This window comes from Bos indicus x Bos taurus, chromosome 2 (assembly GCF_003369695.1).
Source record: "Bos indicus x Bos taurus breed Angus x Brahman F1 hybrid chromosome 2, Bos_hybrid_MaternalHap_v2.0, whole genome shotgun sequence".
Lineage (NCBI taxonomy): Eukaryota > Metazoa > Chordata > Mammalia > Artiodactyla > Bovidae > Bos > Bos indicus x Bos taurus.
In genome coordinates, this window is record NC_040077.1 from 30,130,010 (window position 1) to 30,145,165 (window position 15,156).

Below are 15,156 nucleotides of genomic sequence, written 5' to 3' on the forward strand. Positions count from 1 at the left end.
CTTATTCTCATCGAGCAGAGGACAGACAGAATGAAAACCACAATCACAGAAAACTAACCAAACTGATCGCATGGGTCACAGCCTTGTCTAACTAAGTGAAACTATGACCCAAGCCGTGTAGGGCCACCCAAGATGGACAGGTCATGGTGGAGAGTTTGGACAGACGTGGTCCACTGGAGAAGAGAATGGCAAACCACTTCAGCATTCTTGCCTTGAGAACCCCATGAACAATATGAAAAGGCAAAAGATGTGACACTGATAGATGAACTCCCCAGGTTGGTAGGCATCCAATATGCTACTGGAGAAGAGCAAATAAATGGCTCCAGAAGAAATGAAGAGATTGAACCAAAGCAGAAACAGCACCCAGTTGTGGATGTGTCTGGTGATGAAATAAAGTCTAATGCTGTAAACAACAATATTTCATAGGAACCTGGAATGTTAGGTCCAAGGATCAGGGTAAATTGGAAGTGGTCAAACAGGAGATGGCAAGAATGAACATCAACATTTTAGGAATCAGTTAACTAAAATGGACCAGAATGGGTGAAATTAATTCAGATGACCATTATATGTACTACTGTGGGGAAGAATCCCTTGGAAGAAATGGAGTAGCCCTCATAGTCAATAAAAGATTCTGAAATGCAGTACTTGGGTGCAGTCTCAAAAATGAGAGAATCCTATGTGTGGCAGCTCCTTAAAAATGCACAATAAAGTATTTCTGTAAAGGGTTTCTAATCCTATTAGTCATAGTGACCATATCTTCTGTTCCATTTAGTTTAGGACTTCTGATACCATCCTAAACACTCTCAAGACTGGAGGGGAAGAATGGGTTATTCTCACAAAATAAAAACAAACAGCTGATTCTTGGCTCTCTTATAGCCTGAAGATGACAGCATAGCCAGACGTTAACATAGGATTACACACAGTATCTCTATTAAAAAGACAATCCACGTAACTTAGAGCCAAATATGGAACCACAATATCAATGCATAAGAGAAGACAATCATTCTTTGATACCGCTGTTCTATGTTTATGTCTGAAGAAATTTTGGGGAGGAATCTAAAGAGTAAATTCTATTTTTTAAATCACGTTTTTTAAATAATGAAGTACAAAAATAGGTTGATTATAGCAAATGAGAATGTTTGGTTAGTGAAATCTATTGGATCTGAGAGGAATATATATGTTTAAAAATCTCTTTTGACGGTTTTTATTTTTTTTTAATCTAGAACTTGAAGAATCCAGGCAGAAATGCCCACCCTGTTGGTATAAATTTTCCAACATATTCTTAATCTGGGACTGTTCGCCATACTGGTTAAAAGTGAAACATGTTGTCAACCTGGTTGTGATGGACCCTTTTGTTGACCTGGCCATCACCATCTGCATTGTCTTAAACACTCTCTTCATGGCCATGGAGCACTATCCCATGACAGACCATTTCAATAATGTGCTTACAGTAGGAAACTTGGTAAGCATATTGGAAGGTAAATGTGTTCAGTCTTCAAATTTTCTGTTTGAGAAACTGTTTGCATTTAATGTCTTATAGCAGTCTTACCACCACCCTTTCTACTTCCTTGCTTTCAAAAGATGGGAATTATATCTAGCTGGCTATACCCTACTCTTTGCCAAAAATAGCCCTTAACAGCCCTCAAGATCCAAGCTGAAACTGAGAAAGACAGCAATATAAAAACAGGCCTACATTACTACTTGAAAAAGTCAATACTGATATTTATAAGTAATACAAGGCACAGAAGCAGTTCATAGTTTAAGAACACACTTTTTGAAATGATATTATCATAGTTTCCCTACATATAGAAAGCTAAAATAAAATTACAGATCTTTTTATCTTGCTTAGTCATTCATCTTCACTATAAGCCACAACTTATTTAACAATTCACAAATGACTCCAGCTTTTCTACTTCCAAGATCTAGGTAGGGCCTGTATTATTTAATCCATCTAGTCTAGATCAAAGCTATAAAATAATAAAAAACATCCAGTACATTTTGTGCCTTATACGATTAACAAGACCATTTTTGGTGAAGGTTTAAAAAAAAATTGTTAAAGTGTTTGTTGTCTCAGTTTAGGAATATTAGCTTTCATTTGCTGAAATAAAGGTTTCTAAAATAATGTATTCATTTTTCATAATATTTGTTTTGAGGTTTAAAGTTCTTGATGTTAGAAAGAAAAATATGTAAAGCATCCTGAATTATAGTGTTCCTATTTTTAAAGTTCTAGTATTTACTGTTGAAGTAATTTTTTCATGTGCAAATAAATAATGATAATAATGCACATATTATAATATAGGCACGCATGCAAAATAACTGTCTGAGTAGAGGGAAATGGGAATAAGCTTATAGATAAAACTGTTTATGGGAAAAGTCTTGTCAGTACCTGTGCTGTATGAAGTCTGGAGGAAAACGCAGTTGATGTAATGGAAAGAACACTGGTTAAAAATAGATTTGCTCTCAAATCCTAGTTTTTCTAACTTTCTAGTTGATGTTGGGCAAGCCACTGAACCCATGTGAAGACATGTTTCCTAATTAGTAAAGTAAGAGTTATGATACTCACATTATGTGTTTAACAGTGTTTCGTTTGAGGATAAAATTAAATAACATATATGAGAGCTTTTTAACAACTATAAATTATTGTGGCAATGTACGCAAGTAATAGAATAATTACTAGTGTAAATATTTTGTTCTAGGAGCAAATATTATGGCATGCTACTTTGTCATTATCTGATGGAATTAGAGTAACTTTGTTTTGATCTTAGGTTTTCACTGGGATCTTTACAGCAGAAATGTTTCTGAAAATTATTGCCATGGATCCTTACTATTATTTCCAAGAAGGCTGGAATATCTTTGATGGTTTTATTGTAACGCTTAGCCTGGTAGAACTTGGCCTGGCCAACGTGGAAGGATTATCAGTTCTCCGTTCATTCCGTTTGGTAAAAAACAAAACAGTACAAAGACAAAAACCTTTCCACCAATCAGGGCTCTTGTATCATAGATTTTACCACACACCATTAACATTTTAAGTTTTTTGTGTAACATTTGCATTGTTAAAAACAGTCCCTAAGTGGAAAAAAATATTCCCACATATTTAGGAAAAAGCTTTATTGCAAAAATCCTGGTCATATAAAGTTGAACATGTTACTCGATTACCATTCCAACTAATTATTGTTTCTAGAGGTGACTGCAGTTAATATTTTTGCATCTAAGAAAATATTTTAATGAAAATGTATTTTAGTAGTACTTTGAAAATATAAACACCCTTTTATATTAGGTGAATAACAATCAGATAAGGATGTGCATGTGGAAACCATTTCTGATTGTATCTCTGGAAAATATTCTCCTTCCCAAAATCAGAGGAGAGAAATCAGAAGAAGTATTTACTTAGTCCACTGATTCACATATATGTGCATGCAAATAGGGAAAGAATTATGAAGTCACGGGAAGTATCCCAAGTTCTTAAATGCAGGTGCATCTAGCTATGTCAGTGCAACAGAGGAAGATTGTGAATAATAAACACTTTACTTATAGCAGGGCTCTGTGTGCTGTTACTTTGCCTGCTATTGACAAATGAGTATCTCTGAGCAGAAATCATTGAGATCAAATTAATATTAGTGTCAGTCCATGTATGCCTTACATCCACCTTTACAAAACAAATGAGGGACAGTATGTCCCCAAGTAATAATTAAAAATTCACTCTCAAGGAAAATTATCTACATAAAACATGGAAGGATCAGATTCTTCCTGGGTGGGAGGGAGGGGTTCAAAAATTAGCCATGAGACTGGCCATGGTCAAGGATAGGACAGATGTTGTAAGAGAGTTTTTTTGTTGTTGTTCTTTTCTTTTTTTTTTTAAGATAAGAAGCTCCATACAGGAAGACCTTTGCTTCTTGTTTGGTGAAGTGAAACATTTGCTCACAACTCTCTGTTCCTGATAGATTAGAAATATGTCTTGGAGTAAAGCCAAGCACTGACACAAAGACATCCAGACAGCCTGCTCTTCACATCTTTTGCTTAGGAAGGTGGTGCTATGACAGTGCAATGGCACAGGTCATTTCTAATTGGTTATGGTCCAAAGGTAGACGGATTTAAAAGTCTGGAAAGTGTAAGAATGCAAGGTGGCTCTTACCTATTTCCCCAATCAAGATTATAAGTTTTGCAATCAGCAGTGGCCCAGGACATCCACTAACTCTCTTAAAAAATGTCTTTTGTTATATACTTCAATATCTTTCTTATAAGTTATTATTGATATAATAACACTGTATTTCAGGTTTACAACATATGATGAAATATTTGTATGTAGTGCAAAATGATCACCACAATAAGCTCAGTTAACATCCATCACCATTATAACATCTGTAGAGCAAAGGTTGTTAGAGATTCAATTTTATTCATTTCTTGGTAAACCTCACATGTAATGCTTTCAAGGCTTGATCATAATAACATTTTTTTTTTATTTTCCAGCTTCGAGTTTTCAAGTTGGCAAAATCTTGGCCAACATTAAATATGCTAATAAAGATCATCGGCAATTCAGTGGGGGCTCTGGGAAACCTAACCTTGGTGTTAGCCATCATCGTCTTCATTTTTGCTGTGGTTGGCATGCAGCTCTTTGGTAAAAGTTACAAAGATTGTGTCTGCAAGATCAACAGTGAGTGTAAGCTCCCACGCTGGCACATGAATGACTTCTTCCACTCCTTCCTGATTGTGTTCCGGGTGCTGTGTGGAGAGTGGATAGAGACCATGTGGGACTGCATGGAGGTCGCCGGTCAAGCCATGTGCCTTACTGTCTTCATGATGGTCATGGTCATTGGAAACCTGGTGGTATGTACCCATTTAAGATATGAGTTTCAGAAATGGATTAAGAGCACAATGAAATGATGACCATTTTGTCTAAAACAAAATTATCATTATTAATTTCAAAAGTCTCTTACCTTGGATACACTTATAATCTTTGACAACACAACCAGTGACCCTACAATGTTTATTCTCAACTGTTTTGCCAGTCATTTCATCACACTTACTATGTGAGCTCCTATGGAGTATAATATTAAAGACTGGTTTAGAAGGATATATTGGGAACATTTTAAAAATTCAGATCCAAGGAAGGGAAAAGTCTGAAAAAAAATAAATTTAGAGAAAACCCAAACTTACTTGCCAGTACAGGACTAAAAAGTGGCACTTCCCATTGTTCCTAGCTATTTCAACTTTTCTTTGCTCATTCATTGTAGATAGTATTCAGTCACTCTATGTCATAAGGCAGATGCATGAACCAACCTGGGTTAGTCAATCCTTACATCAAAACAGAGGTTGGCTAAGGATTCCTAACCCACATGGAGTAACTAATCTGTCCTCTCTTTTAGGTTGGTACCTTACTGTTACCATATAAAAATATATCATACACTCCAAAGGATACATACATTAATATGCCAGTCTCATGGAAATACTAGTGATTGTTTATAAATAGTGGTCCTAATTAGTCAACAGTGGGGTATGAGAAAAATAGTAGATCAAGAACATATATGTTGATACCTATGTTAAGCCCATAATTCTCATTCTGGATCATAATGATTTTCTTTCAATTAATATCCAATTTAATATCTTTTCATCAAAAAAGAAACTATAATATGCAATTAAATGCATAGTTTTAAAAACTAAGGAATTTTAAGTTTAGAACTCTTATATAGAACCCACATAAATTTATTTCTTATAATCACATATTTTTAAGTTTAGTAAAACCTTAGGTCAGCTCAGTGTCTTCATTTTATAAGTAGAGGAACTAGAGACCAATGGAAATCATATCTTTCCCTTTAGATGAATTGTGGCATAGCTGTTAAGCCCGAGCACAACATTTAGATCTCTGAACTTCTAGTCACTATGCTGTGGTGTTTCTTTTGCCTCATTGTTAGAACTTATAGTTTCCTCAACAAGAAATAAGTGATCTCAATCTGGTCTTCTTCACATTGGGGTGAAATTATAATGATGTTTGTGTTATTTTTAAGGTCCTGAACCTCTTTTTGGCCTTGCTTCTGAGCTCATTTAGTGCAGACAACCTTGCGGCCACTGATGATGATAATGAAATGAACAATCTCCAAATTGCTGTGGATAGGATGCACAAAGGAATAGCTTATGTGAAGAGAAAAATATATGAATTTATTCAGCAGTCCTTTGTTAGAAAACAAAAGATTTTAGATGAAATTAAACCACTTGATGATCTAAACAACAGGAAAGACAATTGTATGTCCAATCATACAACAGAGATTGGGAAAGACCTTGACTATCTTAAAGACGTAAATGGAACCACAAGTGGAATAGGAACCGGCAGCAGTGTTGAAAAGTACATTATTGATGAAAGTGATTACATGTCCTTCATAAACAATCCCAGTCTTACTGTGACTGTACCAATTGCTGTAGGAGAATCTGACTTTGAAAATTTAAACACAGAGGACTTCAGTAGTGAATCAGATCTGGAAGAAAGCAAAGAGGTAAGATTATAAGGATGTGGTTGGGTATAAATGTATATGTATATACATATATTATATTGCCTGTATTTATGATTATATATTCCATGTAGGATATTTTTGCCATAATATAAAATATTATTTCATTGAAGAACCAAAGATTTAAGCTCAGTGAGATGATTAATAAGTTAAAGAATAATATATGTGTATGTTTTCTCATCCTAATAGTATAAGTTTTCTCATCCTAAGTAATGGGTGTTTGTTAGAGGATGAATGAATGAATGATCCAGGGAATGAACAAGCATCATTGGATTTAATCCTTGTAATAACCTCAGAAAGATTTGTTGTCATTCTAACCTGTCAGATAAGAAAATTAGCTTAGGAAATTTAAGCCCATATTATAATGAGGAGATATAGCTGAGAATTGAACTTACAGTCATTATGAGCTCTGTATATCTTACACTGCATTGCACTAATTCACATACATGGAAGAGAATTTAACAAGAAATAGTCTATGTCATTCCATTAAGGTGACTCAAATGGTAAAGAATCTGCCGGCAATGCAGGAGACGCAGATTCAATCCCTTGGTTAGGAATATTCCCTGGAGAAAGGAATGGCTGCCCACTCCTGTATTCTTTCCTGGAGAATTCCATGGTCAGAGGAGCCTGGTGGGCTACAGTCCTTGGGGTTGCAAAGAGCTGGACATGACTGAGTAACTAACACTTTCTTCTGAACTTCATGTTAATCTTCCAGACTGCCATAGCAATGCTCCACACACTGGGTGGCTGAAACAATCAAAATGTATTTTCTCACATTTCTAGAGAGTGGAAAGGTCAAGGTCAAGGTGCTAGGAGGGTCAGGGTCTGGGGAGAGCTCTCTCTCTCAGTTGCAGATAGCTGCCTTCTCACTGTGTCCTCACACGGTCCGTCCTCAGCATGTGGGTGTGAGCTCTGGTCTCTCTTCTTATAAGAGCACCATCTCTGTTGGATTAGAGGTTGGATCAAGACCTCACTTAACCGTTATCACTACTTCACAAGCCCTGTCTCCAAATAGAGTCACACTGGGAGTTATGGCTTCAAAATACTAATTTTGAGGGAACACAATTCAGTCCATAGCAACTGACTTAGAAATATTAATCTAAATATTAATGGATTTAAAAGATAATTCCAAAGAAACAAAACACCTTCACTTCCCATTTATTGTGCGGAAGTCTCAAAAATGGTAAGATGGCTTAGGTTACATAGTCCAAATTTTTTAAAAATTCATTTACACAATTTATTTTTAAAACAGCCTCACAGAAAAATTGAGAGGAAGACAGCAAAATTTCCACATACTCCAATTTGTTTTATTTGTTGAAGCTACACTGATGTGTCATTATTACCCAAAGTGTATAGCTTACATTTGGATTCATTCTTGGTATTATCCATTTTATAGTCAGTTCAGTCATTCAGTCATGTCCAATTCTTTGCAACCCCATGGACTGCAGCAGGCCAGGCTTCCCTGTCCATCACCAACTCTCAGAAATTGCTGAAACTCATGCCCATGGAGTCAGTGATATGCCATCCAGCCATCTTATTCTCAGTCATCCCCTTCTCCTCCTGCCCTCAATCTTTCCTGGCATCAGGATCTTTTCAAATGAGTCAGTTCTTCACATCCGGTGGCCAAAGTATTGGAGTTTCAGCTTCAGCATCAGTCCTTCCAATGAATATTCAGGACTGATTTCCTTTAGGATGGACTGGTTGGATCTCCTTGCAGTCCAAGGGACTCTCAAGAGTCTTTCCCCACACCACAGTTCAAAAGCATCAGTTCTTCAATGCTCAGCCTTCTTTATAGTCCAACTCTCACATCCATACATGACCACAGGAAAAACCATAGCTTTGACTAGATGGACCTTTGTTGGCAAAGTAATGTCTGCTTTTTAATATGCTGTCTAGGTTGGTCATAGCTTTTCTTCCAAGCAGCAAGCGTCTTTTAATTTCATGGCTGCAGTCACCATCTGCATTAATTTTGGAACTCAAGAAAATAAAGTCTGTCACTGTTTCCATTGTTTCCCCATCTATTTGCCATGAAGTGATGGGACCAGATGCCATGATCTTTGTTTTTTGAATGTTGAGTTTTAAGCCAGCTTTTTCACTCACCTCTTTTGCACAAATGTCTGAAGGCATTTATTGTCCGTTATTGAATCACACAGAGCAGTTTCTATGGGTCTAAAAATCCTCTGTACTCTATTCATCCCTCTGTACTAACCTCTGGCACTGATCTGTAACTGTTTCTGCCCTTTTCAGAATGTCATATACTTGGAGTCATATAATATGTAGACTCTTCAGACTGGCTTCCTTTACTTAGTAATCTGCTTTTAAGACTCTTCCATGTCTTTTCATGGCTTGATAGTTCACATCTTTTAGTGCTAAGTTCTATTTTGTTGTCTGGATGTTTATTTATCTGTTCACTTACTGAAGGACATCTTGGTTTTTTCCAAATTTTAGCCATTATGAATAAACTACTATAAACAGAGTCGTGTACAGGCTTTTGTGTGGACATAAGATTTCAACTCATTTGGTTAAATACCAAGAGTGGCAATTGCTGGTGGTATGCTAAGTGTAAGTTTTATTTTGTAAGAATTTACAACCTGGTTTCAAAATGGCTGTACGGTTATTCATAGCCACTAGCAATGAAGGAGAGCTCCTGTTACCCCACAGCATTTGCTGTTGTCAGTGTTCAGGATTTTGGCCATTCTAGTAGATGTGCTGTTGTTCAGTTGCTCAGTTGCATCCAACTCTTTGTGACCCCATGGACTGCAGCACGCCAGACTTACCTGTCCTTCACCATCTCCCAGAGTTTGCTCAAACTCATGTCCATTGAGTCAGTGATGCTCAATAGATGTGTAGTGGTACCATATTGGTTTTCTTTATTTATTTTTCTTGAAGGATAATTACAATATTGTGCAGATTTCTGCTATATAACAACATGAATCAGCCATAGGTATACATATGTCTCCTGCCTTTAAACCTCCCTTCCCGATCCCACTCCTCTAGGTTGTCAGAGCCTTGGTTTGAACTCCCGAGTCATATAGCAAATTCCCACTCACCATCTATTTTACATGTTGGCTCAGACGATAAAGCGTCTGTCTACAATGCGGGAGACCCGGGTTCGATCCCTGGGTTGGGAAGATCCCCTGGAGAAGGAAATGGCAATCCACTCCAGTACTGTTGCCTGGAAAATCCCATGGACAGAGGAGCCTGCTAGGCTACAGTCCATGGGGCCTCAAAGAGTCGGACACAACTGAGCGACTTCACTTTCACTTTCAGTGTGTATATTTCCATGCTGCTTTCCCCATTCATCTCACCCTCTCCTTCCCCCTTCCCCGTGTCCACAAGTCTGTTCTCTTATGTCTGCATCTCCATTGCTCCCCTGCAATAGGTTCACCAGTACCAGATTTCTAGATACCATATAAATACACAATATCTGTTTTTTCTCTTTCTGACTTACTTCACTCTGTAGGCTGTAGGTTCATCCACCTCATTAGAACTGAATCAAATGCATTTCTTTTTATGACTATTATTCCAGTATATATATGTACCACAGCTTCCATTGTATATATGTACCATTACTTTGCCAACAAAGTCCATCTAGTCAAAGCTATGGTTTTTCCAGTAGTCATGTATAGATGAGAAAGTTAGACTACAAAGAAAGCTGAGTGCCGAAGAATTAATGCTTTTGAACTGTGGTGTTGGAGAAGACTCTTGAGAGTCCCTTGAACAGCAAGGAGAGTCAACCAGCCCATCCTAAAGGAAATCAGTCCTGAATACTCATTGGAAGGACTGATGCTGAAGCTGAAACTCCAATACTTTGGCCACCTGATGTGAAGAACTGTCTCACTGGAAAAGACCCTGATGCTGGGAAAGATTGAAGGTGGGAGGAGAAGGGGACGACAGAGGATGAGATGGTTGGATGGTATCACCGACTCAATGGACATGACTCTGAGTAAACTCTGGGAACTGGTGATAGACAAGGATGCCTGGAGTGCTGCAGTTCATGGGGGTCTCAAAGAGTCGGACTTGACTGAGCAACTGAACTGAACTGACTGACCATAGCTTCTTTATCCATTCATATGTTGATAGACATCTCGGTTGCTTCTATGTCCTAACTACTGTGAATAGTCCTGCATTGAACATTGTTTTTTAATTTACATTTTATGAATACATATGATGTGGAGGATTTTTTCATATGCTGCTTTGTCATCTGTTTGTGTTCTTTGATGAGGTATCTGTTGAGAGCTTTGACCTGTTTTTTTTTTTTATCAAGTTGTTTTCTTATTGTTGACTTTTGAGAATTTTTTGTGCATTGTGAATAACAGTCCTTTACCAGCTTCATTTTTGCAAAGGTTTTTCTCCTAATCTATGGCTTCTCTTCTCACTCTCTTGATGACGCCTTTCACAGAGCAGATATTTTTCATTTTAATGAAGTCTAGTTTATCAGTTCTCTTTTTCATGGATTGTGCCTTGACAGATTTCTGAAATCTGGGCAAAATCGCTGAGACAATGCAAAAGACAAATAAAATCATATCTCCCCAATTAGAAAGTAATTCCTTTGGCAATGGATTGTGTTTTATATAATTTTAATCCTCCGAAGCACCTAGTACAATGTTGTATACATAATAAGGGCTCAATAACTTTTTGAGTTTAGGTTGATTTGTATGGATACTAAAGTTAGAGTGTGCTGGTCTTAACTCTATTATGGGCAGTCACTGATTGTATATTATCCAATTTTCTAGTTATAATATGAGCATATCTGTCCTGTAGTGCTTATAGGAATCTTATGAAAATCTAAAAGCCGTTCAGAAGTTAAAAGGACTCAAAAACAAAAGGTAGTGATGGTGCAATTACTACCCTAACTCTGCTTAAATAAATACTTTTAAAGTCAATTGAATTATTAAATTTACATATCTTTGGAATAAAAACAACATATTAGTGGCATAGTTAGGGGAAAGTACCCTTATTTTAGCAATAAGTGCATGCCAGAATGAAGTAAAACTGTCATTTGAGTCTTTGTAATTCAGATCATGCTAATAACATGTCATTTGGTGTTTGCTCACCATAGACAAAGCACTGTTTATAGGGCTTTACACATAGCATTATCTCATTCAGTCTTCACACCATGAGATAGATACTATTATTCTAATCTTACAATTAAGAAAATTGAACACAAAGAGTTTAAGTAACTTGCCAAGGTCATACAAGTAGTAAAGATTGATCCTGGCCTAGAATCCAGGAAGTGAGCTACAGTTTATATTTTGAACCATTACCTTAAATTTCCTTAACAATGTCTAAAAGTATACTATCTCTGGTATCTCTTTGAATTGAATAATACTGTTTACTGACAAACTAATAAGTGTTCACTATAGAGTTGGTATTGAATACCAAGCCCTTGTCACCTGGCACCAGTTAATGATATAGCCAGGAGAATCTGAATCTCCATCAGTCCTGGAGGGTCCTCTTCCTCCTTTGCTGGCCTATAATTTAGATTGATCTGCTTCTGCATACCACACTAATCTGTAGAGATCTGCTAATTACAGAGCTCTTATTCTCCCAAATTATGGGTACTCAAAGTTGTGCTTTAGGAATATACCTTTCTGCATTTAATCCCACGTGCAAGAATCTTCCAAATAATTAGGAAGCACTTCTGTGGTTGCATTGTCAGTTTATGAAGCCTTTGAGAATAGGGAAAACACCAACCATGTCTTACTCACCTTAAGTCCACAGCGTATACATAATGTTTATTAAATGAATGAATAAATGAGTAGTGAATGAATAAATGAGTTCATTGATTCCAATGAACAAGTAGATCCCACTTGTCCTCCCAGTGATAAATATTTCCATACTGTTTTGCTGATATTTCCTCATTTAATACTTTTATCTTTATTATGCATGATATAAGTTGAAGAACACACGATCATTTTCAATCTGTTACATACTGCTGAATATCAGCAATTTAAATTTGTGCTACCACATAAAGGTCTACAGGGAATGCCTTATGTGGACAATAATCAGTTTTCAGATGTGTCTAAGAACAAGGATTAAGCTCATTTCATTTAACATAATATGCCCCACATTTATCCTAGTCTCTAGCATACAATCAGTATCCAGTAAATGCATGTTAAATAAAAAAATAAGAATAGGAAGTCTTTGGTTAATCTTGAATCAAATGGATATATACCAAGACTTCTGCAAATATCCAAATTTATGAACACCATGATAACATAATTTTCCCCAATAGAAAAATAGCAGACAATATATCTGGAGATATTAAGAATCTACTGGAAGATAGGTATATATGCCTCCAGCTTTTTTGTGTAGACCATCTCTTTACCTCATGGTCTCTACAGCAGGGATTGCCTCCATCTTATTAGTTTGACATACTTGAAAGCAGAATTCAGAGTATGTGTTGTTTGTTCAGTCGTTGAGTCATGCCCAACTCCTTACGAGCCCATGGAAGGTAGCCTTCCAGGCTCCTCTTGTCCATGAAATTTTTCAGGCAAGAATACTGGAGTGGGTTGCCATTTTCCTCCTCCTGGGGATCTTCCCACCCAGGGATTAAACCTGTCTCTTGCTTCTCCTGCTTTGGAAGGCAGATTCTTCACCACTAGCACCACCTAGGAAGCCCAATTCAAAGTATATTAGAATGATGTTTCTTCACCTTAACCCCTGCATAAGACAAATGTTTGACTAACAGAAGATTTCACAATTAATAAGAAAATTTTATATGTATTGATTATGAACAATCAACTGAAGACTGTCATTACAACATAAATCTTGAAGAAATCACCTGAGTTTAGGGATGATAAGGAAATTAGAGTTAGTATTTGATTTTTCTGTAGCTTCCCTATGGAAATTCTAAATCTCAGTACAGAATCTGTTCCTTTGATACTGTTGCTTTGCTGAAAGTTTTTAATAGAAGTCACTTTAATTTTTAATATTGTTAGTGTACACTAGAAATATTTACTAATGTACAATGTACACAATAAAATATTAATACTGATATTTTTGATGTTGAGCATCTCAACTATGTTTGATTTAAGCTATATATCTTAAATATATATGTTAATATGAATACATTTAATAACAATAAAATTCTCACCTTTAAAATAGTATATGCCAGCTTTTAAAATATTTTTTCAATATAAAAAATATATGTATTATACACATATTCTGTATCCTTTTGACCCTTAAATTCCAGATTTATTTTTAAAATATTTTATCATATTATAAATTGAAATTCTATTACACCCTACAAATAAGCTCCCTGTAACAAACCAAGTCTAAAATAACAACATAAACATCCTAAGATGAGTCAGAGAACAATAACCAAAAAAAAATGTGATCACTTACTCAAAGAAATATTGTGGAGAGTATTATTTGCTTTGCTTTGTTTTGCTTCACCCTCAAGGTCAAAATCGTTTGCTATAGTACAAAATATTTTTTAAAAAGCAAGAAATGTTGCATAAATCCACTGAGGAGGAAAAATGCTCTTCCCATCAGGATTGTAGTCATTAAGTGGTTATTGAATGCCCTTGTATACAAGGCAAAGTGGATGCTTCAGATGCAATGTAGTTCTTTCATTCTCTCTGTTCACTTACTGTCATCCTGCCAAACATACGTGGACAATAAGTCAGTATAGAATTGAGTCATTGAGAGTTACATGTGAAAAAATATTTTTAAATGAACTAGCCCAAATCGAAATGAGTAAATTAAAGGCCAATTAATGGCTTCATAAACATAAAACTCAATGCTTAAAATAGACTATTAATCTCGAAGACCATGAGAACCAATTGCTTTATTATGTGAATGATGAATTTCAAAATAAAAGTGAACTTCAGTGTAAGAACAAAAAAGGAAAAATTAATTGTTTTATTGGTTTTTAAATCAATACAAGTATTTATTTGAAAATTTTATTTTTGTTGTTATCCAATTTATTTAGTAGTTTATCTGAATTCGTATCTCATGTTTATCTGAATTAATATCTCAGGTCTAAAAATCTTTTCCTTCCCTTTTTGAGTAATAGTGTTTTTACTCCAACCAAATAAAGGATTCAGAACCATATTATCTTTGATTTCAACAATGATAAATATAAAAATACACTGAAAAAGTATAATGGTTATAAGAGTTTTAATACTATTCTTTTGGTCTGTGGTGAATCAAAGAAAAATAAGGATGTCAATCATTTGAATAATATAAATAGTAAAATGTTATAAATGTTTGTTATCTACAAAAACTATATGTACAGAGAATTCTTATTTTCAATGGCCCATGGTGTATTTATATAAATTAATAATGTACTGGGCTTCAAAGTAAGCCTCAATAAATTCAAATAAGCAGACATTGTAGGGTTATTATACCAATAAATTCAAGATAGAAGATGTCATATAGGGTTATTATCTAATCACAATGCAGTTAAACTAGAAATTAATAATAAAATAACAGAACAAATATAACCATTTGAGAATTTAAGAGTTTCCTCCCAAATAAATGTTGGTTTAAGTAGAAAATAAAATATGTAAATAACTGTTTAGAAAATAAGAACTTTTTCTCTCAAAAATCTATGAAATTGGACCAAACACCCTCTGAATATCTCACTGTTAACAAAGATGACCAAGAAAGGATGAAAGAACATGACATGGAACTTAATTTGAGAAAT

The 15,156-nt window shown here is 35.6% G+C and overlaps 1 protein-coding gene across 6 annotated transcripts in view; it reads left to right on the top strand.

Moving 5' to 3' along the window:
- The window catches only part of LOC113903082 (sodium channel protein type 1 subunit alpha), a 183,001-nt gene that overhangs the window by 132,121 nt on the left and 35,724 nt on the right, over window positions 1-15,156 (top strand). For all 6 annotated transcript variants that reach the window (XM_027558726.1, XM_027558708.1, XM_027558754.1 and 3 more), the window contains exons 14-17: window positions 1,224-1,462; window positions 2,766-2,939; window positions 4,468-4,824; window positions 6,003-6,485. In XM_027558726.1, the coding sequence (XP_027414527.1) occupies window positions 1,224-1,462; window positions 2,766-2,939; window positions 4,468-4,824; window positions 6,003-6,485 (1,253 nt within the window). The remainder of the gene's footprint in view (window positions 1-1,223; window positions 1,463-2,765; window positions 2,940-4,467; window positions 4,825-6,002; window positions 6,486-15,156) is intronic.